General features: G+C 37.2%; 1 protein-coding gene across 1 annotated transcript in view; it reads right to left on the minus strand.

Annotated features, from left to right (window-relative positions):
- Window positions 1-2,114: 2,114 nt before the first annotated feature.
- CCSER1 (coiled-coil serine rich protein 1) overlaps window positions 2,115-27,552 on the minus strand; it is a 621,205-nt gene continuing 595,767 nt past the window's right edge. The window contains 1 exon segment of the mRNA XM_066317939.1: window positions 2,115-3,554. Within this exon segment, the coding sequence (XP_066174036.1) occupies window positions 3,069-3,554 (486 nt within the window). The 3' untranslated portion in view covers window positions 2,115-3,068.

Genomic DNA, 27,552 nt, shown 5'->3' on the forward strand with positions numbered 1-27,552 from the left:
GAAAAAAACCATTTTCCTTCCATCTCAAGAATTTCTGACCATGGCTGGCTCTAGCATGTTATTGTATCTCATGAACATGTTCTACTCAGGGTAAGTCAGGAGATGATGATAAGCATATTTCAGGTGTGGCTCTGTTAAATTACTAAAAAAATATTTAGGGCACAGATCTAAGGTTTCTTTTGCCAAGTGATTGCTCGAAAAAAGTGGGACGGACACTGCTTCAAATGGAAACAGTTTTTCTTCAGGGATTTCCTCCTCCTTAAAATGCCCTCTATCACACTGAAAGACATGGAACTAACAAGTAATTTTAAGCAGGAACTTTTCAGTTAGGCTTTGTTGTACAGAAAGAGAAAAAAAAGAAGGAAAGGAAGGTACATTCATGGAAAAAAATAATAAATGCCTTTTCCCCCTGGTGTCATGTCTTTGGATATGTACAGCCTTGGAGAAATGTATAAACCATTTTGTACATGGAACTCTTAAAAAACTAGAGATTTTTAGTACAAAGGAATCAATTCACTGCAAGAATGTCCACATGCTGTTGCTTTATGATTTCCTATATACAGAAGAGGATCAAAGAAAGGACCTCTTTTACAGTTACTGCTGTACATTAACATGTGGCTAATACCCTTCTCTGGGTGAGATTTACACTTAGTATTACAAATAACATAACAATGCTGAAAATACTGATACAAAACAGCTTCAAGATGACATTTTAAAAATATCCCTTACTTTCATTGAACTGTTTTTTTTCCAGTTTTTTAAGTTTCAGCTCTATAAAAGATTCTCCAAGAAAATAGTAGCATTTAACATGCTATTTTTGAAGTTTATAGATGGATTTTTTTAATAAAGTGAATCCAAAAGTCCATTTTCCCAGGAAAAAAACAACTATAGATACACTACATAACCTAAAACTTAAGAGGGTATTGGTTTGTTTCGTGGTGGTTTTTTTTTTTTTTTTTTTTTTTTTTTAACATAGTACAGTACATTTGTATCCTGGAAAAAAAATTCCTTGATTACAGTGTATGTTTAATGCATACATTAATTGTCCTTTCAATCTACCATGACTTTAACATATTGCTAAGAAGAAAATGCGATTATCCTATTACTATTTTTAGCTTGTTTGGTAGACTTTAAATTATGAGTTTCAATGCAGGACTGGGAGCCTTGAATACCCACAGTTAATTCGGTAAAGCTGTGTTTGCAATTTTTGCACATTCTGTTTTGGCAGGAGCAATGCACACATGAACACGAAAAATTTTGGCAAATGCCAAATGCCAAATCTGTTGTCTCATCTCGGTTCTTATGTATCCCACTCTGGATACCCAAAACTGTCACTACAGAATATTTAGACAAAACCTGCTCTCTTCAACATCAGATAATGTAATAAAATCTACTCTAAGCAAAACAAAATCCTCAATAAACAGAAGCCTGAAATTTCAAGCTGCTGAAATTACTTTACAGAATATCTGCCAAGCTCATAGTCTATTTTTTCTTAGCCTAAGCAAGACTTGTTACTACAATTTCCTTGCATTAATCCAAATATTAAGTAGCGAGGCAGATATATTTAACACTAGGTAAAATTTTGTCTTCATTTCATATACTCTATGTGACTTTTTAAAGTTGCAGATTTTTGGTGGCTACAGAAGCTTTATCTTTCATTATATGCTATCTGTTAAGTCACAATGGCTTGTTTATGTGTGTGAGATTATGCTCTACCCTTGTCTTTCCTTACTCGTCACTGGTTAAAGAGAGAGGTGACTTGTCTCAGATCTGCCTCAATCATACTTAAATGTGCCAAATTATTTTAAACTACTAACTGCATGTGCCATTACAACTCAAACAGATTACCCTGCATCAGAGAGGTTGTAAACTGTCATGTTTCACATATGCCACAAGTTTGGAGTAACTGGACCGACAGGTTTCCAAGCCTGCAGAGAGGAAAACCAGATCTTTTGCTATCAACAGGTCTCCAAGTTCCGTGGTGTAGTCAGATGATTTCATACCCCCATGAGACCAGCCAATAAATTAATCTCACTTGTAGCATGTCATGTTTGTTACATGTCACTTTGTCATGTAACAAACTCACTGAGCTGGTGTAAACCAACAGCTCCTTAAGTGCAGACGACACAGCCCACAGAAATCATGACTGATGCAGGTTGTTTGGCCTGGGTAATAAGATGATTTCTCTTACTTTACTGTTTCACAGATTTTTGGTTTGGGAAGTGAGATGAAATTATAGGATGAATTACACAGCAGAATGTCACATTGCATCATGAGTGCTACAGTGCCTGGAAAGCACAAAGATCACCACAACTTTACATACCCTCATAGAACAGAAACACTCAAAGAAATGTAGTAAATGGAAGTGTGAAGAGGGAAGGGAAGGTTGGGAAAGCAAGCTGACATCCTCAGTTTGGGACCCATTTTACTGACTCAAATGCCTGGCGACTCTCTACGAACCTGTTAGAGGAAAATCAATTATTTCCTCCACTTGTGGCATGAGGCACTCATGAAACACATAGAGCAGGAAGTGGCAACACTCTGTAAGTGACCAAATTTCAGTGTATTAAAAAAAAAAAAAAAGGTGTAAAAATATGGTCCTCAAAGATTTCTGACTTCTTATTTCTCTAATTGCTATGAAATTCAAGAGGGTTTACTAATTACTTACCTATTCATTCCTCACATCTACTTTAACAGTAATATTAGTAAACATACAGGTTTTATTTAAGATCATCTTCTAGAACTTCAGGGAATGATAGTGACTTATAGAGGGGAAAAAATATATTTAGCCAATATTGGTCTAGCAGTGCCAGCCAAATGGTCCCATTTATTAAACCCATGGTGACTTCTGCATGACAAATCAGCCCAGTTACTTAACAATCTCGTTCATCCCTTTGCCTCAGTCCATGGTGGCAAAATATGGAACCTACATACAATCTTATATTTTTATTTTATCTTTTTTTTCACATGAAAGTAGCAGCAGATGAGAACTGAAGACAGAGCTCTAAGTGAGCTTACATCCCTCTTTAAAGCAACCCTCCTTCCATGGCAAGAAAATAAGCACCTTGTTAGCCATCTTGCTGACCTAAAGTCTGTAGCTCTGCCGTGTGTAAGTTGTGGTGGAGGAAAACGTTTTTCCTGCTGTACATGTGTAAAGAGATGGGTCCCCTGGGGGGCTGCCCCAGTCTCCCCGTGAAGGTGCTGTGCTGCCGAGGCACAGCAGTGGGGTCCTTTGGAGCTGCTGAGAAGAGGGGGAAGCCGTCGGCCTTGGGCGCTGGCTTTGCTGTGCTGGGGGCCGGGACAGACACACCGTTCTGGGCGACCTCTGAAGCCAGGGTTTCGTACGTGCCTCGGGTGTGCTTGATGGCTTCCACGATCTCCTTCTCCTGCAGGAGGCTGCTCAGACACAAATCGGACAGCTGACAGCTCTTGCTCTCATACGCTGCTGCTGGGCTGCCTGGCGGGTGTCTAAAAGGGTCCTCGGTGGGAGTATGCGCTGACTTTCTGTCCCTTGTGCTGAGATTTTGGCTCACCGTTCTGATTGGATATGTAGTCTGGGGAAACAAAACAAGACAAAATGAAAAGTGTTAGTAATAGAACACAGTGGAGAAAAGGTGTGGAGCACATAAACCTCTCCTCACTACACATGAACAGCACGTGGGTCTGGCAGATTAAAATGAAAGATGACTCCAACCGATGGTAAAACTTCCAAAACTTCATTCACATTTAATAGCACTAGGACTGAAAAATGCTTGCTACAGGTAATGATTTGGGATTTTCTTTAGAAAGATAGTTAAAATCAAAGGAAGATTTTTTTTCAGAAGATAATAAATGGATAAAAAGTCTCCATGAATTGTAAGCAGACTTTCAAAAGCATTTCACATAACGAAACAAACAGAATTTTGATTGGACAGAGTTCAATACTCAATACTCTTAAATCCTTACAAAATCTAAAGAACATAATTTGTAAATATCTTCATGCCTTGGTTAAGCTCAGAACATGCTCAATTTTCACTGTCCCTTGAATCCAGGTGTTTTGTTGTGCATTTAAAAGTCAAATACATGCTAGAGAAGAGCACAAATTTTATTTCAGCTGCCTGCAAAAATAGAACGTAAGAAGGATTCCAGCATGTTACCAACTTCTGATGCTGTGCAAGCATGCATGCATCTGATTTTGTGGAAATGATGATAATTTATGTGTGCATGGCAAGTCAGATCACTGCAGACTTGTGACCAGTGTGTACCTGGTGCGATGCTTTGTACTGCCCCTAGAACACCTGACTGGGGAGGAGATAATGCTGCCCTTTCCCAGGGAATGGTTAAAGCAACTGCTTAATTTGAAACAGAAGTCCAATTTGGCTCCTTACAGGTTTTCTGCAATAGAACTCTGAAAGGACACAGGAGCAGCTTCTTGACATTTACATTGACATATGGGCTCTGATGTTGCAGAACAAAGCTGAGAGAATAAAAAATACTATCAAGCCTTACAACAATATTTGGCTAAAAATATTTCAGGGTGTTGCCATGATTCCACAGGAAACTCAGATATATTGTTTCAGAATGAATTGTACCGCTTCACATGTAATTCTATTTTAAGCAGCACAGAAGAATGGTATTGTCAGTATTCATAACTTAAATCCCTTTTTTAGTGCAGGCTAATGGTCGTGATTCCATGCAGAGCCATATGCAGGTTTGGGTACAAGGATTGCAGTGCATTTGAGGCATCAGAGATGATATTCAAAAAAATTGTTAGTACTGGAACATAATTTTTTTCCACTTTATTCGTGCTGATTGCACACAGATTCATAAATGGGAGTAGAACACTTCTGGGAAACATTACTTTAGTTTTCACATCTACAACACATACGTGTTGAAATGCAATTCCATTTAATTCCTAGGGTATCATTCTTGAGAGGACCTGTCTGCAAGTTCAAACACGTTTCATTCCTTTATTTACTTATTTCTCTATTAATTATTCCATGCCAGTAAATATAACCTCTCTGCTGGGACAAGAGTCAAATGTAATGTCCTGTCAAAAATCCAAGCATTTATTGTAAGGGAATGTTTCTGGAGTTACCATATACCACCCTGTACCTTTGAAGACCTAAAGAATGATATAGAACCTCAGAGAACTTCATGGTGGGACCTCCTAACTTCTGGTTAACTCCAATTTATCCCTCTGGACATTCGTGGTCCTTATCCATCTGTTAAGGACCTTCATCAATGTAACCTTTACAGCCTTCTCCTCTAAGATTTTTTCACTTTACTACTTTCACTTTCAGAAAACATCTTCCTAATGTCTAAACTGTATCTTTCTGGCTTCAAGACCATTCCCTCTCTCTCTCCCGTGAAAATGAAGAAAGAATTGCTGTTTGATCTCGAATACCTGTTTATGTCTTCAAAGAATGCTGTCAAGCAACCCCTTAATCCTCTCTGCTCCAGAATAAAGAAATACCAGATTGATCTTTTCTCATAGGACTCATCTGCTAGACTCTGAGTCATTCACAGTTGTCTTCTCTACAGATCCCTTTCAGTAATTCCACTATTTTCTTCTTGGAGTAGAAAGCTCAGGACTACAGTAATCAAGGTAATCCCCGACCATTATGAAGCAGAACAAACACTATTAATCCTATGAAGGACTTCTTCATCTGCTTCTTATTAATTACTCCAGTAGCAGGCTAGTAATTTTATTTAGCGACAGAATGAAGTAATTCATTCGTGTTCATCTAGTTGTCCACAATAGTTTTATGATTTTTTAATGCAAAATTATATCTAAATTCAGCTGATTATTATCACCTATTGTCACCTATTGCTTTTTAACTTGATGAAACGCTGTTATGATGATCTAGCACTGGAGTGTTTCTTTCTTCTTCCTTATCAATGTTATATTTCACATGAAATATTTTCAATTTAGAAAATAAATGCTGGGTTTATAGGTCTATGAAATACTGGCTTCTGGTTGCTGGCCAGTGGGGGGAGGCAATGTGTGTACGCATCAATAAGTATTTAATAATACATATATGTGTCTAGGGAAGGTCTCAGTTTTTTGAAACCGTAACTTGCTGAAATTACCCTCCTATTGAATAATTAAACAAATACCAGGTGGTGACAAATTAAGAGCTAATCTACCTACATTAAAACACCAACAGAAATTCAGAAACATGCCATCAGAATTTTAAGAAATTGTTTTGGCCCTGTCCCCGGCAATAAAATAATAAGATGGTTAACAAAGAAAGACAGACTCATTCTATCAAATGCATAGTAACATATCAAATGAGCATAGAGTTAAATGAAACCCTGCCAAAACCCAATACTATTGTTGTTATTTATGATAAATTACTAAAGAATATCTTCCAATCAGGAAAAGAGAGAACAGCTGTCAGATGGGAGTCAAAATCAACAAGAAATCCTCTCCTCTCTCCTCATCCCAATAACATTATTCTCCCTCCAAAACATGGTCAATAAAAAGTCCAGTGCTGCTTTGTTTTTCTTTAAAGTTATTTTTTGTTATGATTCTTACATTTTTATAAAAATTCCAACATACAGAATTGAAATGAATTAATTTTTCTTTTGATGAAATCAGATAATTTAGTTTGAAAGAACGCAGTGCAACCAAATTTTCTTGCTGGTCCATTTTACAGTTATTTTGGATCCTCATGAACCAGTCAAAATAAGGAAAAATTACAAAAATCTCAGTCTCACAGACTGAGACACGCAGAAGTAAAAGTCACACCTGCCCTACCAAAAAACTCCCAAAACAAACCAACTTTGGACAAACTTAAACATTTATTTTTAACCTATTTCTCCTTATCTTCCTGTAAGCAACGAACTCAAATTTTCCAGTGATGGACTTCCAGGTACCAACTGCATTCTCTGAGCACGAGACGTGAGCGAGCAAAGCCACAATCCCAGCGCATCTGTTGGCCAATTCCAAGGCTGAGTCCTTGTCCAAAGCTGAGGGTGGCTTCGTGCCAGTCGTGCTCCAGCCCAGCCTAGAGCAGCTGCAGGACTGCTGTAAACTGCTGCTTGGCAGAGCTCCAAGGAGCCGATCTGCCAGCTGGTGACTGCTGAAGCAAAAAATCCATTCATCTTTTTCCCTTTTATTTTTCAGTAGCTCAGCTAGAACCAACAATTTCTCTGCCCCAGAAATCCCCAATGCCGCTCTATAGTCTGCCTAACTGTGGACTCAGGAAATGGGTTGCAATTAGGATGCAAATGGGGTTCTGAAATTTCTTTCAAAAGTAGCCCATTTTAAATACATGCAGCAGAAAGAAAAGGCCTCCTTTGTTGTTTCAAATATGTCTTAACCTTAAAGCAAACATCTGGATTTCAATTTCCTGATCATATTAAACACACAAGAAGTGCATGCCTTCATGCTTGAGTCTATTTCTCAAAAAGGAAAAAAATATTTTATTAAAATCTGATTGGCTGTAAAATTTTAGCCAGTTTGTATCATGATCACTTCTGTTTTAAGGTACATAGGTGTGAGAAAATTCAAAATACTTTAGGTTTGGCTATTCCACACTAGCGCTAAATAAATTAGGATTGAACCCAAATGGAAACTTAATATCCTTAAAATATTCTTTCCATAATTTTTTTAGGGTTCATTTTTGTGACTGTAAGTCTAATAACTTTTTCTTACATTAAGAAAAAAAACCCAAGCTCCTTCAACAACCCAGTGTTAAGTAATGAAAATGTGCTACTTTTATAGAAAGCTCCAGAACGAGACATTATAGACACTGCAGCCATTCATCACTTCCCATTTTCAAAGCCAATGAGTGAAATATGACAAGAGTTAACAACACAACAACACTGCTGCAGGACATTTGAAAATGAATATTGTTTCTGACTGTCTGGTGATAAAGTACTAATAAAAATGATGGGGAAAGACATGAATGACAAAAACACCCCAAAAGGGTGCAGATTTTTAAGATGTCTGTGCCCAGAGGCATTTGAGAGTCTTAGATGCCTATAATGTAATTCTTCCAAGTACAGCAACTTTCTTAAATACATCATTCTGACAGCAGACATAGAGAATAAAACCAAAGAAAACATGCTCCCATCAGTGTACCTGCTGCACCCTGACAACCAAACAATGGGAGTAGTTCAAGAACATGTTTTTACTACCCCAAAGGATTCTACACTTTCAGAGGTGTTAATGGAAGCACACCATAGAGAGCAATTATTCTGACAGGAACCTGAAGACTTTCTGGATTCTGTCATGTTTTCTACTGCTTAATTATTTTGTGTTTGCTGATACACAAGGAATGTAAAATGTGTTCTCCAATGTAATATTTATTACATGGCCCAGCATGGCTCCCTTGGCCCTTGTCAGGTCTCAGCTGGATTGCAGCACCTTCCTCAGAGCTGCCCCCATTTGCAGCCTAGCCCAGAACACATAAAATATAAAGCAACATAAAAGAGTCCAGACACAAAACAAGGTGCTATAGCTCTATATGTCTTTTTAGGATGGAAAGGATGAAGCTTTTCATGATGCTTTTGAATTTATACACCTTCAGATGCCTTTTGCAGTTCTGACAGTTTATGTAAGTGCAGATCTAATTTACCAAAACACAGGTTAACTCAGTGCTTTGATATGCCACATCTGTCACTGTGTCAGCTTCTTAATTTCTACACCTCCTCACTTTTGTGCTTACCAGCTTCCAGCCTAGAGATGATCCAACATGAAATGTAATTTAGCTGCAGCAGGTATTGTTCTTCATTTGAGTCTCTTAAAAATCACTCACTCTTATTGATTTCAGTAGCACCTGGGCTGAGAAAGTAGCTTTTACAATCCAGACCTGCATCTATTGAACATCTGATGCTACCCTCTGGCAACACGGAAAAAATGAAAGAGATAAAGTCCAGCATGGCAAAATAAGGCATGGACTTGTATCAAAAGTTTATGGGTAAGAACCAATACCTGATCAATTTGTCAGCTCTACTGTCGTCCTTTATAAAATGAATGCAGTCAACATAAATCACAAACATTTTTCTTTCTGCCTTTCAAACACTTCCATTTCTTACTGAAAGCAAAAATTATGAGATACTAAAATGCTGCCTCTTTGCCATAAGGCCATTTAAACAAACAAGCAAATTGAATAAAAGTTAACTATAGTGGTGAGTTAATGTCCTAAAAGAATTTTATGGTAGTGATGATACAATGTGATAAGTAACAGACTGAGTGCTTAAAAAAGATCTTCATCTTCTCACAACATGAAATTGTCCTTGACAAATTTTATTTATCTGAGTAATAATGCACATTTAAGACAATAATGTGCACAAGATAGTGCTGTTTTATAAAGCAGGAAGAAAACAGCAAAGAATTTCCCATTAATTTCCAGTAACAGTAAATCACTGTTCTGCATTCTCAATAATGCATTTAAAAGGTTAAGTGGAAGATTTTTCTCATTAGTAAAGCTAAAGAAAAGATTCTGCATTTTACAGCTGTTCGCCACACCTTTCAAATAAAACAATTAGAACTTTGGAGCTGTTAATCACATTCTTCCAAAATGCTACAGACTACATTTAGATGATACTGAGTACACCTTGTTATACTCTATGGTTTAAAATTTTAAATAACTCTAAAAATATTTATGAAAATGAAAGCCACTAAATAGTGTGGATCCCTCAATGACAGAACTACCAAACAGCACGACATTCTATGTGAAATAACAAATCTTATGTTTCTCAGTCTGCATCTAAGTCTTCCCCAAGATGAGAAAGTCAAAACAGAAAAGGTAATGAACTTCTATTTTGTTGTAGCTGGAGAAAAAAATGGTCAAAAAGATACAATGGACACACATTTAAAAGATCTGTAAATTCCCTAATCTCAGAAACATCATGTCTTAAGCAAATAGTAGCTCTCCTATCTCCAACAATACTCATAACACCTCTGCTTCTGCAGAAACCTTTAGCATCTTTTTACTCATCTTGTATCCCCTTAGGTTCTTTGGGTAGACAGCTATTGCAGCCAACAGTGAGGAAAATCTCTTCATTAAGCTCTTTTTGTACACAGGTTCCACCTTTTGTCACAGGCAGTAGAGTCTAGAATAGGATGCCCAAGTCATCCCAGGCTGCATTCCAGGAGACTGGACAGGCCCCACGTTCACCCTGCACATTGGGTCTCGCTACTGCTGTGCAAGCCAGGAGAAATTAGGGCCACTCACGCCATGCTTTTAGCTACAGTCATATAGAAAGCCATAGGTGTGTACAGTCAAGGTCCTCTTTGGCATAACTGATACAAAATGAACTGATAGGAAAGGAGAAGTGGATCCATGGGAACACAGGGGTCACTTCAAAAGACCACAGTCTGTGCAGTGTGGGCAGTGAAGTAAGACACAAAGGTCCTGAGGAAGCACTTAATGGAGCTTGGTCTGGAATTACAAGCAGGAAAACTACACAAGTGCTAATTAGCCCTTCTGAAAGTGTCTGCTACTCAGCTGACATTTACTGCTATGCTGACAGGGAGCTCTGGCTTTGCAAGCTGAGCCAGTATTTCCATACAGCATTTGATGTGCCATGTACACATAGTGAGTTGTTCGAGGATCTCTGCCTTGTGCATTACTTATTTCATTGATGACCAGCTGTCTGAAAGCTGAAGTCCATTTCTAGCCTCAGGCTGGACATGTGGTCACCAAAACCTGATTATTGTACCTGTAGATCATGTGAATTAAACTGACTTGTAGGTGGCAAATACCTTTGACAACTACTAATGCATACACACTTAATCTTTACTAGGTTTCCAGTTATACACTTATGTGTTTTCTTAATCTAATATCACCTAGTACAATTTCCCAGAGTATTAGGAATTTCATATCTAAAATGAAATTCATATGATGATGTATTCCCTTAGATAATATACCAGGAGAAGGCAGCCTTAGAAGTGGTAGTCTCAGGAAGATTTTAATATGCACTGTACAGTTGCTTATATCCTATATTGCCCTATGTCTGAAAAATACTTCTAGGACAAGAAAGTAAAACTATAGATATTTTGTTCACAGATGTTATGTTTAGGATAATAATCTTAACACTTTTTCATATGAGGCTTTTGCTTTAATAGCTGGGCCTATTATAGGGTCTCAAATTGAGTCTCTGTATATTTTTTATATCTTACCTTCTGTGAAGAAGATAATCATATATATTTATCTTTGAGTTAAGGGCTTTCTCATCTAGCTTTCAATTAGTGGATGCCACAAATCAGACTTATAATGAATGTCTGCCTTCTGAAATAAGCACTGCTTGCTTTTTCATAAAAGAACACACAAAACCCCAGATGGATTGTACTTAGCCAACACTCATCTTTTTTCATTACATTATTTAACAACAATAAAAAACCCTCATATTAAATTTTCATAAATGAGTTCCATAAATTAGCATCTTTACTGTTGAAAGCCATAAGGGATGAACTTATAACTAAAGCAGGGGAAATTGCATACACTGGCAAATGATGATCAGCTACTGTCATATTAATCAGTAACACTGTCCCTCAGGTCAATGTACAGTCTGCAAAGGAGAAATCAGCGGACTAATACAAAAGGCAGATTTTATCCTGATGACAAGCAAAGAAATCCTAATTGCCCTTAAAGTGACTTGACTTTTTATTTTAATGATGAGATTACTGAGACCAAGATAGTCTTGAAGAGAAAGAGAAAATATTATTTTTATTTTAATGTCTATATATGAGGGCACATGTTTTAGGAATGAAATATCACAGAGTAGTCAGATTTTTTTTTATCCCAAAAGCAAATTTCTGTAATTAAGCCTTTCCTTATGGCTGGACCAAAAAATTATAACATAACTATAATCAATCCCTAGCCTAAACTAGTTTGGTTTAGTGTATTGAACAAGATGGAGAAATGGACTCCTGTGACAGGATGGAACATTGCTATTCCAAAGAGATACTGACTGCCTGCTACAGGATTCAGTCAGGAAAAAAAATCTGTATGAACTTTGCACCATAGGACAATACTCAGTGAATCAGACTTCATTTATAATAGAAAAATTTACCTTAAAATATTTTCTTCAAAGACCTTACTAAATATGATGGTTATAAATTTATGCTGAGTGAATCATTCCATGCTGACTTTTTTTAAGCCAGTGGCAATCTTATAAATAGCAAAAGAACAAATAGCATTCTCTTGGAATAGGGAATATCTCTACCTTTTTTTTTTTTTTTTCTTTTTTCTGTTAAACCAATGACCCAAGAATGTTTTGGCCTTGCTGGCATGGAAATGGTTCATACAAATTCTGTTCTCTAATCTCCATCTGTTAATATCAAATATATTTACAGCACGAAAATCTTGTCAGAGAGAGCAAAGGGACTCCCAGAAAAGATGTATAAGTAGTTGTAAAGGAAATGTGACCACCATAAGGATTCCACACAACTGATTTACATGAAAGAGAAATTGCTTTAACAAAACAGTGTTTGCAGTTGAATGAAATAATCACAGAACCCATAGAATTATTATACAAGGCCGACAGATTTGTCAGGCACAATTTGCCCTTAGCGAAGTCATGCTGGCTATCATCAATCCATTAAGTTCTAAAAATATCCAAAACCTTATCTCCTTAACATTTCTAAATTGCCAATACTTGGTGGTGATAGAAAATTTCCCTTACTGTGTAATTTCAGAACAACCAAATTTCACAGAAGTAAAATAACCCATCAGATAAGTACATGAAATAACCCTCTTTCTGCCTATGCTAGCGGCTTACACAAAAGAAGAAAAATATTTCATAGCATTTTTACTGTCCCTCTCTAAGGATCCATTCAGTTCAGCTCTCTTTAACCCAGCTAGTGCAGGACAGCATTCATAATGAGACACACTATTCCGTATCCAGGAAAATAAACTCTAACAAGGTAAAACTATTTCATGTATTTCATGTATTTTAAGGCCAGAAAACGCCATTAAAATAATCTTGTTTGCCCTTCTCTGCAGTGGGAGGCATAGATTTCTCTTGGTGGAATCAGGTAATCCAGGAGAGGGAGTGGAATTACAGCATAACTTAGAAGACTAGAAGTTATAAAGAACGTATTTTATTCCTTCTTAATCCACTAAAATATTTTTAGAACAATGCTATGCAGGTCCTTACTGGAAATCTTGCTATATTCTGGTGACAAATCCTACATTAGCATTTGAACAAGAAAAGTAGGCATACTGCTGCTCAGAAAACTGCTGCTAGGAGATAGTGTCCCTACAGAGCAGAGAGGACTAGTGTCTAAGAAATTTAGGAATACGCAATTCTTGGAGAAAGTGCTGGGTGGATTTGGAGCTAAGCCTGTCTGGAGAAAGTTCTGGTCATTTAAATAGTGAGATGTATGATTTGAAGGCCCTATTCTCTTACATAAATGCTTATACAAGATGCATGACCATGAGGAACCTAGTACAGCCTTCAAATGAGAAAGAACCCAAAACTTCAATAAACCCCAAACCTACAGTACCAAGATCATGTTACTTAAAGAAGTAACTTTCCTTTCTATCTTATTTTCCTGGAAATATGAGGGAAGAAAAGAAGAAAAAGAAAAAAGGGAAAAAAAAAAGGGAAAAAAAAAAAGGGAAAAAAAAAAAAAGCATTATTTAAAAATATTCAGCATAAAAGCTCCTTATTTCCTTCAGCAAAACTATATTATACAAACTGAGCATGGGACAATGAACAAAAGAAAACAAATGAAAACAAACCCAAAAAAATATCCACTGAAATTTTATCTTTTTCTTTCTAGGAGAACTGATATCAAAATTTTGGCAAAAATACTGGAATACTTCTATTGGTTTCTGCTTCTCGATTCCTATGCCTAGCCTAGGGAAAGTTAGCAAGATTATATTTCATATTATACCTCCAACTTTCTGTAATAAAGCAGACAGGAAGGCACTTACCTACTGCCTGCTACAGCGTGCCCTTTTCTCTGTGAAAGTTTACACTTTCTTTTCTTCACAGCCCATAATGTCAGTTTCTCACTTTAAAAAAAAATCATAGACTGTTTGCTCACCACTGTCACCAGGGCTGAAGCTCTGAAGCTTGGTCCTAAGTAAGACCAGAAAACTTTACAGCTATATCTGGTAAGGAACACAAATTTTCCAAGGGGTGAGTCCTTCCACCAGCTTAAGTAGAATGACCTGCATGGTTTGCAGTCAAGCCACTCAAGCAACAAATAGCTCTCAAAGAACTCTCTAAAGGAGAGATCTCTGACATGACCTTCAGATTTTCTGCTGCAAACTGAGATCCCTTTGAAGCTGAATTTCTCAATTTCGCAGTGTTATTACCATTGCAGACATTCTCGGTGTTTTCCCTTGCCAGCCAAAACAGCACATTTTTAAATGGCTGCTTACCTCTGAAGGATCAGTTTAATGTAATCCGCAGGCAATGAACCTGCCTTCTGGTTGAGAGGTACCAACAACACTTACACTGGCTAAAAATGTAGCTAATACAGCTAAACATTTAGCCAATATGGCCAAAACTGTGCATCAACTCAGGAAAACTACAAGCTGGATAAGAAAACTGTACAGACAGCAAAGCTGTCTAAGGCAATATCCTAGACACTCCAATTAACTGTATAGTGAGAGATAAAAGATGAGCAATGTTTGAAATTCATGGAGGAGGACAATGTGAGTGCACACACTCACACACACCCTGAGGATTGATAAAAGATAGTTTCACATTTGACTGACATCCACCAATTCCTAAAAGCCAATAAAGCACACACAAACAACTCCCAGGATATGCCAACCCGAAGCAGGCTCTGTAGGCTGTGCTTACCATGCATAGGTGATCATTAATTGGGAGGGGATATCTTACAAGCTGCCTATCTCACCTCTGGAGTTCTGTCTCTCAGCCACTGGCAAATTGCTCCCCTCACTTTTGTAAATCTTGCAGGAAACAGGGAATACTCTCTAATTCAGGGCACACACCCACTCTGCTGCCTCCAGACATTCAGCTAGTGCATGTCATCTACATTTCAGTCTCTTCAACACAATCTCTGTTGTGATCTGGAAGATGCTTAGGCACTAGTTTGACAGTTCTTTGCTCTGGTCCCAAAATAAAATCCTTCCTCAGCTGTGGAAAGAGAGATTGATTAAGCAGGGTGTCCTGGAGTAAAAACAAATATGCTGATGACTATACTACTAGATGTGCTGGAAAAGCACCCTTGTCTTATTAAGAATCTCAAGCAAAAATTTTGAAAACCACAAACATTTTCCTATCAACCAGAACTTGATGAATCAAGTTCTGGGGCACTGGAGCACACTGGAACCCAACTCAGGCTATTTGTTCTAACATATATCTAATTTATGTTTGCCAGGATAAGTCCCAAGATTACATTTCCCTCCAACTGGCTGAGCAATTGCACGGAGAGCCAGGAGTGACCTCAGGAAGTTTGGCAAGCAGTAGGACGCCCACCAACTGGTAGCTGCCACATGCAATGAACAGCTCACAGGCACCCTGTCAGAGCAGTCTCCACAGCTCACCTCCACGGGACAAACAGGCCAACAGCCGACTCCCGCCTTTCCATCTAGGAATAATTACACACTTCTCAGCAGACAAACTCCCATGCTGACATCTGCCTGCACAGTGCTAGGGAAGGAAACAAAATGCAGAAGCTCTACACCAAGCCTGATTATCCCAAACCAGCAACACGGCCCTGCAACACAGCCCAGCCACCTGATCAGTTATCCCTTAATACACAGTACATTGCTGCTTTGGGAAAATTCAGGTTCAAGAAGCATCCCTGTTTCATCTTCCTCTTCCTACTCCTTTTTCATTTCCTCATTTTTTTCTGGAGGCACAGCTGCAAGGAAGAACTTACAGCTTGCAGTTGCTTCTGCCCCAAAAATCAATCCGCCCAACAGTCACAGTGACAGTATGTCGAGTAATGACAACAGAAAATGCTGAATGTGCCTGAGTGCCAGGCTGCAGTGCAGAGAGCCCTGAGCTCCAAAGAAACTGAACAACCCTGCCAGAAGAGGAGCAGACTACCACAGCTGGAGTCATGCTCTTTCTGCAAGCCGGACCAGGGACATGACACCGTGATTCTCTTTCCATGAACTATCATCTCCTGAAATGTGGGAAACACACAGACACTTGAAATCTTTTAATGAGATGCAGTGATCTATGGAGTAAACTGGGTTGCAAAAACCCCCCTCAGACTGACACCTTTGCCAACTGGGTTTGAACTGAAATGAGGATCTTAGCTTTTTAGACTGCTTCCCTTTTAATTCAGAAAAGCATGTGTAGGAAAATAAGTAATGGTGCTGTGGGAAAGAAAAGCACTCTTCTTTTAGTACCTGAAGAGCAATGCTGAAGGTGTATGTGAACATAAATCTTTATAGGTGAAGAAAAATGCCTCCCATGCCAATGCAAAAATGAAACTGCTTCTAAATAGCAGAAATCAGGGTTCTCCCTTCACTTCAGAAATTATTTATTTGAAAAATAGTCTGCATTCAACAAATTTGATTTCAAGATAAGAGCACCATTGCTTTGAAATCATAATGGTGGATTTATCTAAATTTATGCTGTAAGTTCAACAACAAACCCTTATGAGAATCAATAACCAAAATGACCAACTGTAAGTTTTCATTAATATTAAAATGCATCCCCCTGAAAGCTCTAATAAGGACCTATAATATTTTCTTTTCTTTTCTTAATTTGGTAACAGTCACTAAGCTTTATTTTAATAAAATTTAGATATCACAATATCACCTTAAAACAAGATCAAGCAGACTTGTATGTTAACATGAAGAAAAAAAAATAAAAGTAACACCTACAGTATGAACTTCTCTATGTTTAGTAGATATTTACACAGAAAAAATATGATTGATTGTTATTTAAGGTTCTGCTTAATAAAAATGTTTTACTTCCTTCTTGGAGCTTTTAATATTAAACAGTGTTCAAACAATGTTGCCTAGAACAAATCTCATGAATGTAGAGAAGGAAAAACTCGCATAGATATCAAAATGCAGAAAGGCAAAAATACTTTACTCCAGTGAAAAAAAATGATTAATTTCTTACCCAAAAGAAGTGTAAGAACAGGTCAGGTCACAGGTAATATTTTCTAAAATGTTGCGAGAAAAGCTCAAATTATGTCCTGGCTGAATTTGACCAGTGTAGATGTGAAATATTATATTATACATATATATATACACACATATACATCTATACAGCCAGTGTAGATGTGAAATAAAAAGTACACTAAATCTAACTAGTCTACAATGCCATAAACAATACCTATTTTATGTTATTTCATTCTCCTGGGAAAGAAATATATGGTAATTTGCTAAGCTATTTTCACTTTATTCTTAACATTTATGGCTATTACTGGCAGAAAGCAACAACAGCTTGACTTTTTAGCATGCAAAATGCTTGATCTGAAAAAGACACATAAAAGAAAAATATATGCAGCTTCCCATTTGTACTGTGTCAGCGAAGTCTTTAACTAGGCATTCTTAGTGGAGTATGCTAATCAGAGGTGAATCCTGGTTTTTACAAAATATCAGGGGAAGACAAGGAAATGAGGTATGAGGATGAAATAATTTATAGGGGTGTGGAATTTAAACAAGCCCCCAACGTCCCTATCTTGCCAAAGCTGTGAGTGTGAATTCCAAAGCCTCTTCCAGAAATGCTCCATATTTAGCAGCTGTGTCTGTTCAGGCTGTATTTGCTGTAACTGTGGTTGTTATTGCTTTGTTCTCAAACATGAGGTTCTAGCAGGATGTCTACCAGGTCTCAAGCAGGGTATAGCATCCATACAGCATGAGTTAAACTTCTACCCTGGGGACCTGGGGCTTTCCACAGGATATTTCTCTTGGGAACCATGCCTTTTAAAATCATAGCAACTAAAATAGTCACTGCTATGCTAGCCACTATGGGGCAGAACCTTCTGTGTACAAAACTTACGCCACTGTATTAAGTTTTGTACCTTTGCCATCTTTCCTGTTTAACTTTCAGCAGCCATCCCTGCTAATTCCCTTGTACCAGCATCAGGGTTTGAGTGGCTATGCAGTGAATTAAGCTGGTGTGGATGAAAACTACGTCTTTCAAATCTCTCCCTATGTGGGAAGTTATTTTTCAATCAAACCAGTTCACTGATCAAATGCTTTTTAGTCGCACAAGAAAAGTGGCCAGAACAATCTTCTGAAAAGAAAGAGGGAGACCAAGATTTTTTAATTTTTTTTTTTTTTTTTTTTTTTTTTTTTTTTAATGAGAGGGCAATGATGTGGAAAGTGAAAGCAGGTTATGCAAGAAAGTCTGGTGGAGATCCATCTCCTCCCTTGCCTGAGCTCTGCTGCTAGATGCAGAGCACTTCAGGCGCTGTAGACACAGAGTTCTCTCTGTTCATAACTACAACCTTCCTACCTCTAGTCCTATGCCACTGCCACCTCCATCCAGCCTCCATGGCTACTGGATCTGCCACATTCCTCTCTGAGACTTGTTCCTAGTTCTGGTTTTTCCAGGCATGGAAGCAGCTGCAAGTACTGGCTGAACTTTCTCTAAATTATTTCATCCTCATACCTTATTTCCTTGTCTTCCCCTGATAATTTGTAACAGCCAGAATTCACCTCTGATTAGCATACTCTACTAAGAATGCCTGAACTTTTCTCTATGTGACATCAGTGGGAGTCACCAGCTCTGGAATTTCCCAAGGGTACCATCTAACTTGACTTTGCCATTAAGAAACTTCATATTCACTGCTTCAGTAGGAAAAAGCCCCAAACATCCAACTACCTTAGCTCCTATCAGGCTTTTAAATGAAAGCCATCATCATGGGAAATGTCATGTCTTCAAGTAAATGATGGCAAAACTCAAATCAAAACCTAAAATATATACAGACCCTATCATTATTCTTTCTAGGATGATTCTTTCATCATTAATAAAAATTGTATTGGAATAAACACACCTACATGGGATTTGCATGGGCTCTACATCATCCTAATGTATTAGCTGTCAATTGACTTCCCTGAGATCATATTTGTTTAAAACCAGACATAAAATATTGTTCTGTAGGATGACATTTCAAAAAAACTATCTGCAAAAGTGTAATGTATATATATTTTCCAGGTTTTAAAAAGAAGCTGTAAAGACAAAATTTATTACTAAATTTGGGAGATAAAATGATTCAGTAAATGCCTCTGTGAAAGCCTACTGGTCAAAGGAGGATGTAAAACATTCCTGTCCATGCTATAGAAGTGTCAGTTGAAGGATGATGCCAGGTATAAAGTATTTGAGTGTTTCATCTTTCAGAAATTCAGCTTAAATAATTCTTTTTCATCTACACTTCCCTCATTCGAATGTGTCCACTCATACAAATACTGTCCTCCACTGTATGATCACTTCACAAGTATTAATACAATTATTCTGATTACAGTCAAGGGAGAAAAGGATGAAACCTCAGCTAATAGGCACATGACAAAGTGAGGTGGATTTTCTAATTTTAGACAAGGATCTTTCAACTCCAGGACTGACTCAGGCACTCTAGATTCCAGCCCAGAAGATCACGGTTCTTACACCTTCACTGCTTGTAAAAGGTACTCGCTTTTACACAAAGCAAATAAAAGGTTCACTCTTCTTACAGAAGAGATAATGAAATTCTCAATGCATTCTTATCCTGCAACACCCAAAGTCCATCTGTTCTGGTCTGGCAGGCCTTTGCTTATTTCTAAAATGCGACAGACTCTTTATCAGATTATTATTTATCACCATTACTGCTATTCACAGACACACTATTCAACATAGGATAAATAAATCAGCATCACTTCTATGCCCTGTTACATATATTGAAAAAAGCATTTCCAAAAATTTCGCAACTTGAAATTACTTTGAATTTTGATACTGAGAGTGAAGGTAATAAGGCTTTCGCTTATCCACACTGCTCATAACCAAGTAATGTAATGACCCAGACAAAGCCTTTTTCATAATTAAACCTCCCTTTTCTTTACAGATTTCTGGGAGGAGATCCTGAATTTAGACAAATAGCTGCAGATGGTGATATAAAGCTGTACAGAAGATAAATGGTAGCTGTGGCTTTCAGGTGAAACTCTCTTTCATACAGAGCCCCTGTAAGGTCTTCAGAACATTTTGTTGCTGAAAATAGAACTTCACTATGATTTAAGTCTTTTGTATGCAGTTGTGCCAGCTGCTCACAAAGAGCATTTGCTCAGTGGATCTGAGCATACACCAACCTGACTCTTACTGAAGGTTTGGGGCTTTAAGGAATATACTTCAAAGGCTCTTTTGGTTGGTTGTTTGGTTTCTTCCCCCCTTCTGATATCTTCTTCGTAACTGGAAATATGACAGCTAGTCACTCCCAGAAGTTTCAAGTGAGAACTTATTGTCCCAGGCTTTACAGATAGCATACCAGATAACTGAGAAGGAAGAAACTGCTTTTCTTCTTTGTTATGAACATGGTGAAATGTGTATGATCAGATTTTAGGCAGATATTGCTATCAGAGCTTATTGTAAGGACATATTTTAAGTATATTTTTATGACCATTAAGGACACAATCCTAGTTTTTGAGCTTTTAGAGGAAGGATGCAGAGGGGAAATCCACCATTACATCCCACTTTCTCCATTTTAATGGAAGCTCAGACACTGCAGTAGAGAATTTGCTACAATACAAGAATCCTTTGCTCCTCATTTTTATGTCAAGTCTCTGAACTCTGCACAAAAGGTAGCGGAAAGGTTTCCTGAGGCCAAGAACAACTGTATAAGGTGCATGTATTCCATGCATATATCCTTCCATCCATTGCACATAGTGTTTTCAAAACAATCCAACAGATTTATTTTAATGCCACAGGTTTAAGCTACGAGTTTTCTGAAAACCTTGCTCGAGGTTTGAATTAAAGCTCTCTGAAGTCAGTGTATACCTCCCTCAGTGGTCTGAATGTATTTGTTGAAAACATCTTTAACCCTACCTCAAATTTCTGGTCTTCTTTATGGTCATTTGATTTCTCCACTTTTTTTAAAAAAAAAATTCCTCCTCCTGCCTTTTTTAAATGATTCCTATCAATTCACTGCTTCTTTTACTGTCACCTCATTCATTGAGGATTGCTTTCCTATGTGAAAAGGCTAACTTCTGACCTTCCTCCCCAGGACTGCTAACTACATCATATATTATATTAACTTTAAAATTTATGTAGAAAGAATCTAATTTATATTCCCAGGTGCACTTATATAAAATTCTTAAGGGCTTCAGTTGAGCCCTTAAATTATATAACTCAGTGATTTCTTACCTAGGAACTTACAAATTAACCCACTAACTTCAGAGAGCTCTGAATTAGGCCTTTAATAATTGGAATTTACTTCCGAATGTTTTAGTGTTCAGGGGTAGCACATTAGCACCCTGTCGGAAAGAAAGCTCCCTAATACTATTTTAATATATTTGACATTTTAAAAGAGGAGCTCATAATGCTACTCTGATCATGAGTGATATATCCCAAATAAGACTGAGTGCTTAAATGGAGATAACCAAAACATCATTCTTTCTCTCAAATTTACTCCAGTAGTCTGGCCAAAATGTACCACTATCATGCAGCAGAAGAGCAGGTTGAATTTCAATAAAATCCCCACTAAAACTAATTATAGAAAAGGAGAAAAACCTTACAAGATTTGCCTAATGATTGAGGTTTGAGCTTTGTTAAAGTTTTGTACTAATCCTTAAAAAATGCCTGGAGGAAACATACAGGACCTTTTGCAATTTCAGTTAAGTCAGACCTTGTTTGAAAGATAGAGCATGGCATTTAGTTTTCTGAAAAGTCACAATAAAATGTAATGATGTAATATTTCAATTCAGTCTGAAGACTAGATGCAAGAGAGTATTTAAGCAAAGAGGGTATTCCACGTTATTTTTTCCCTGTTGTTTTGATTTAAAAAAAATAAAACAAAACAAAACAAAAAAAAAAAAAAAAAGGAAGCTAATTATTTTTAACAGAAAGCCTGTCATTTTTATTAACTTTATTCCTGAAGCTGCTTCTTCAGATTCAAGCTATTTTAGTCCTCACTGAAACAAATAGCAAAAACTTCATTTTATTTCACTTCTCTTTGGGTGAGAACATCACTGGGTTGCTGTGATTCTGTGGGCTTTGTTTTTTCCTTCTCTTTCATCACAGGCAAATGAAATGGAAATGACTGTATACAACTTAAAGAAAATAATCTATTGTACTGTCAGTATAAATCTGGGATTGTCAGTTCACTGAAAATTGGCACAGTTCTCTCGTTTTACCACACACAGCAGTCAGTTCACCATGGAAAAACAGTTTCATAAAGAGCACATTAAATCTTTAGGATACAATGCAGGGGGAGTTGGGATATCATCATGTCTTTAAAACTATACATGTCTAGATATTTCCAACACTAAAACTCTTGTCTGTGCTCTCGAGGAAGGGACACCTACCCACCTCAGAGGTTCTGTTGAAGGTAAAAAGAGCTGCTTGTCCTAGGACTGCAATTATGCAGTGTCTGACTAATGCCAATCTTAGCCACTGAGATTCTCTGTCACCCACATTACACGGGATGGGGAGCTGTTTGGATTGCCGTGGTTTATGATCGGTTCCCTGTGATCAGCACCCTCTTACAGACAAGAATAAAAATTCATCCTTTTCCCTTTTGAAGATGAAAAATTTACTAGCATTAAAACTGTCAAGCGATTTAATGTAAGAGATTTCACTTTGAAATTGCTCAGACTACAAAATGCTGGTAATAATAACCAAAAACTGGAAAAAGGAAAAATGCAGACTAATAAATGTGGTAGCACTCCTATGACAAACTGCAAAACCATTATGAGCATCTTATTTTTTTGAAATGTAATTAAAATGTCATTAAACTGCTTTATGAAATATTAATTTAGTTAGCATTATACTATACATTGAATTGCAGATAACACTTTAAGATTCTTTTCTGAAACCACCGTAGAATATTTTCAGCCCATTTCTTTCTCAGCAAGTACACAAAGTGTCTCATTCTGTTGATAAGGACAGTGGCACAATCAACAGTCCTCAAAAGAAAACAACATGGATTCTAATGACAGAGTTTGTACACAATTTCACTCTATTTTAAACAGTAAAGCTGCAAACCTATCATCTTGTGGGAGCCAAAATCAGATCTGGATCCAAACTTGCTCAAAACCGACAGCTTGGAGCTCACAGAGCTCTGTGAAAAGCAACATTCAAATTTCCACTTCAACACTGTGGTTCAAATTTGCCAGGGGAAAGACTGAAACACAACCTCTGTATTTTCAAGGGAACAAGACAGATCATAACCTACAAGAATTTATTTTGCTATTTTTTAAATTTTGCACATCAAATATAAACGAGAAACACTGTAATTCTTATGACTAATCCATGTTCTGTAATGATCTTATTCAGAACCATTCACAAGAAGAACCAGAAGCCCCAGTTATGCTGTGTAATAAAATGATCACTTTACACAATGCACACTATTGCCCATCTTCAGTCTTATAATAATGCATTACTAGCCAAGCAATAGTAAAGATTACACTGCATTCTGGAATTTAATTAGGGAACATTTGTCTATGACTCAGCAATCCCCAGGTTTTATGCTTTTCACCAGGCAACAAATTTTATTCTAGCTAAGAAGGCGATACCACTGTGAAGTGTAAAGGGCTTGTTGGACCCCTGCATGCAGGGCTTGACCTAACTTTATTTTCAGATTAATAATAAAGTGAAACTCCCCTGGGGGGAAGCAAAGCAGAAAGCAGTGAAGCTCCAACCAACACACCATAGGGCACAGCTGAGCCCCTCAGCCAGAACCGCAGTGCCTTGGGCAAAGTGCGCTTGAAAAAAGGGCAGAAAATGCTGGGCAGAAAGAGGATGAGGGGGAAAACCACATCTATAGTCTGTGATACAAACTTCAATAACCTTGAGGGAGGAAAGGGAGGAAGGGCAGAATGGTAAAAAGAAAAAAGGGAGGGAGGCACCTAATGTGTACATTGAGAACTAAGATTCAACAGCACTTTTTTTCCATCTCTATATTTGTTCATGAAGCCATTGATCAATGTGCTCAGCATAGCTTTGTGCTAACATGGTGCACAAAACCACGCTGAAAACTGATCAACTTTCAGCAGACTGAGCTCTTATAATGAATAATGTAAATGTAAACTTACATTAAACATGTAAATTTTGTTGTATCTCTAAATTCTATTTCTTTCACTTGGACACAATAATTACATTCAGAGAAGAAACTGGCTCGTATACTCCTTGAAATTAAACAAGTTAGCAAACTATTAGCATGCAATAATTCTTTTAGAGGTATTTTCAAACTATATTTCACTGATGTGCTTTACCTTCAGATTTATTACCAGAGGCATTCAGTACAACCTGAAGTGTATTTTAGTGACTCATGAAACGAGTATCTTTTAGGATAGCAGCACTTCAAACCTCACAGTTGCTTTATCAGTGTGAATAACAAAAGAACAAATAAGCTTTTCATAAGCCTTCTATTCCTGACTTGGTGGGGTTTTTCCTCATAGTTATAGAAAAAGAAAGTCTTGCAGCTTTTTAAGTACTGTGCACAAGCTTTTGTTTTCCAGATTTGTTGCCTTAAAAATGTACTTTTTATTATTAATCTGAAAAGCAGTTTCAGTGTTCAGTGGATATGAAAATGATTCATAATGGAGAGGAAAAAGCTCTTGGGATATGAAGTGCTTCAGGGAAGAGATGCAATATACATACAAAAAGTAAATAAATTCCCTCTCAATGCCCTCTGATGTGTTTTTTTTATAAATATCTACAACACATTCTGTCAATACTAATGTTCAGAACATGTTTCAAAAATGTGACATGGGAAAGGGAACACAAGTGAAATTCATTAAAAAGTCCCTTTTTTTTCCTAGACCAGGAAAATCAAGCAATGGCTTTCTCAGTAATAGATAAAATGATTCTCATGTTGGTCTGGCCGCTTCACATTCCAAGAGGGATTTTCTGATCCTCTACAAAAAATCAACTTGCTAAGTAGAGTCACATTATAGATTATTTTCAATTCTGTTTTGAAGATAAAGAAATGACAGGAGCAGAAATGGAAATTATCAATGCAAGTTCTAATATTACCATGATAAGTTCCATCACATCTAATCATCTAATGCTCATGGAAAATAAAGTAAAAACTAACACAGATGTAATAAAAATAATCCACACTAGTTCAGCACATTTGTGTTTTTATATGTTTCTGTGGGGATTCACACGCACTTCAATAGTACATTCCCGAGGAGTTTTATTAAATAATGACAGATTCTTACTAGACTAGACAGATTCTTAAGGCACTTTTGCTAAATTAATTCAGTACAGCAGGACCATATGCAAATAGAGATGATTTGTGATGTTATGAGGATCTGACACACTAGGTAGTGATGTGATATGACTTGATACTGAAAATTTTATGTGTGACTCTCAGGGCTTTCTCAAAGCTTCTAAATCCATGTTTACTATCAGGAAAGCATCCAAGAATTCACGAACATTATAACTTTACATGTGATCTCCATATATGCAGATATGTACTACACACTGAAAATCAGTATATAACTAAATTTGATGTTTTCTTGATGGCCCTCTCCAGTTCCTTTTTATTTCACAGCACTCTTAGTGTCTTCTAATGAAAGACACTACGGGATGAACAACTGATAAGGTTATATAAAATCTCCTGTTTATTGCCTGTGTGAGACCCACAACAAAATCCACGCGCATGGATCTGTCCTTGCCCATGGACCTCTCACTTTGGTGTTTAATGCATACAAATACTAAACTACTGGCTACAAAACTCCAGGAGGACAGAAGTGTAAGCTAAAATTCCACCAGCACTCATCTTAGCAATTCCTACAATTTAAGAATTGAGCAGAACAAATGTTTTTACCTTATCCTTGTAATGTCATTTGCTTAAAGCAGGGGTCCTGCTCTTTCATGGTATATATCCACTGTTTTAAATGACCTTATAGCCATAGGAATGAAGTTAGCCATACCTTAATGAAGGCTATACTACAGAGGAATATTAGTCAGTTATAGTTAATATTCAGGCATCTTCCACAAACACAAACTGTTCTTGAAGTGATAAGGAGAGTTGCTTGAGTGTTTAATTTCTATAATAAATTAGACAGTTCATAAAGGCCTTAGTCATAAATTAAGAAAATCAAACTATGAAATTTTGTAGAGCTGAACAAAAGAAGACAAAAATAATATCAAAGTAATAAAACAATAACATGCAACAGTTTCTAGAGGAAGAGTTTGTCTAGTTCCTGACTTTTAAAAAAATAATTCTGACTTTTTGAATATACAGCTTTGACAATAGAAATCTCCTTACAGAAGTGAGATCTGTCATTTTTGTTGAAGGACTCCTGCTTAGCAAAACTGAATTTTCACCTTCAAGGGCACTGTGAAATATTGCCATAGAGACCACCTAATTTTAGAAAGAACTATCTAATGTGCATCTAGAGCTCTGCACTTGCTTTTTCTGCATAATGTGAAGAAAACTCCTTTGGAAGTCAGAGGGGAAGTATTGTTGATACTGAAAATTGAAAGGAAAAATCAGTGGGAAGGGAGGAGGTTATAGAAAGTAGGAAAGGGTAGAATGGAAGAGAGATTTGAGTTTCACTGGGTTTTAATTTTAGTTGTAAGCTTTTGTCTTCTCACCAGTCTGGAAAATGTGACTTTTCCTCATGTGCAGAATCCTGATTTGCATAACTGAAGTTCTCCAATTCTAACTGCATAACGTGCAATCATTCCCTTGAAGGAGATGAACACCAAAACTACCCCTTGTATGCTTGAATAGTACATCCAAGCCTTGCTATCATTTTCTCTTTTTGTTTACTTGTTTATTTCTGGTTTAGCATGTGATTCCTTGAGTATGGACTTCTTATCTCAGATTTTCTGGCACCTGTTCCACTGGCAGTTGGTGGAGGAAAGCCACAAAAGACTTAGCAAGTGTTGATAAGCAAACCTGTAGTGCTTGCAGCCCCTGCAGTATGAAACTAGCACAGCATGATTAATTGAAACAGTAGGGCACAGTCCCTATCTGCATTGTCCTGGCTGGGTTAGCCCACTGATAGGACGATTTTCTGCAGCTGAAAATCTCCTCTAAGCTGATTTGTGTAACTACTCTAGATTTCTCTTAGAAGAAAAGTGATTTTCGATCGTCTACACCATAAAAGTTTAACTTCATATACTTCCCCTTCTCCTGTAAACCAAGAACACCAATAAGGCCAAAACTAAAAAGTGCACATGATAGAAAGGTGAGGAAAAACCTGAGAAATTTCTTTTCACATTTTGTTCACCTCACAGAACTATGACTTGTACTAGATGGCAGCTATGCCTTATGATTGGTCTGAAGACTAAAAGCTTTTTAAAGATTCATGGAATAATGAATCAAATCCATCTGTTCTATCATAAATGTCTATTCAAGAAAAGTCAAACCTTCCCCTTTCAAATTTTAGACTTTTATCACTTACATATGTGGCATATTAACATATATTTCTTAGTGGAGATAAATACATAAAAAGATAAGACAGTTTTAGTGACCCATAACAGCACAGACATGAATTACTACTAATGTGACTTTTT

Source organism: Sylvia atricapilla, chromosome 4 (assembly GCF_009819655.1).
Source record: "Sylvia atricapilla isolate bSylAtr1 chromosome 4, bSylAtr1.pri, whole genome shotgun sequence".
Classification (NCBI taxonomy): Eukaryota; Metazoa; Chordata; class Aves; order Passeriformes; family Sylviidae; genus Sylvia; species Sylvia atricapilla.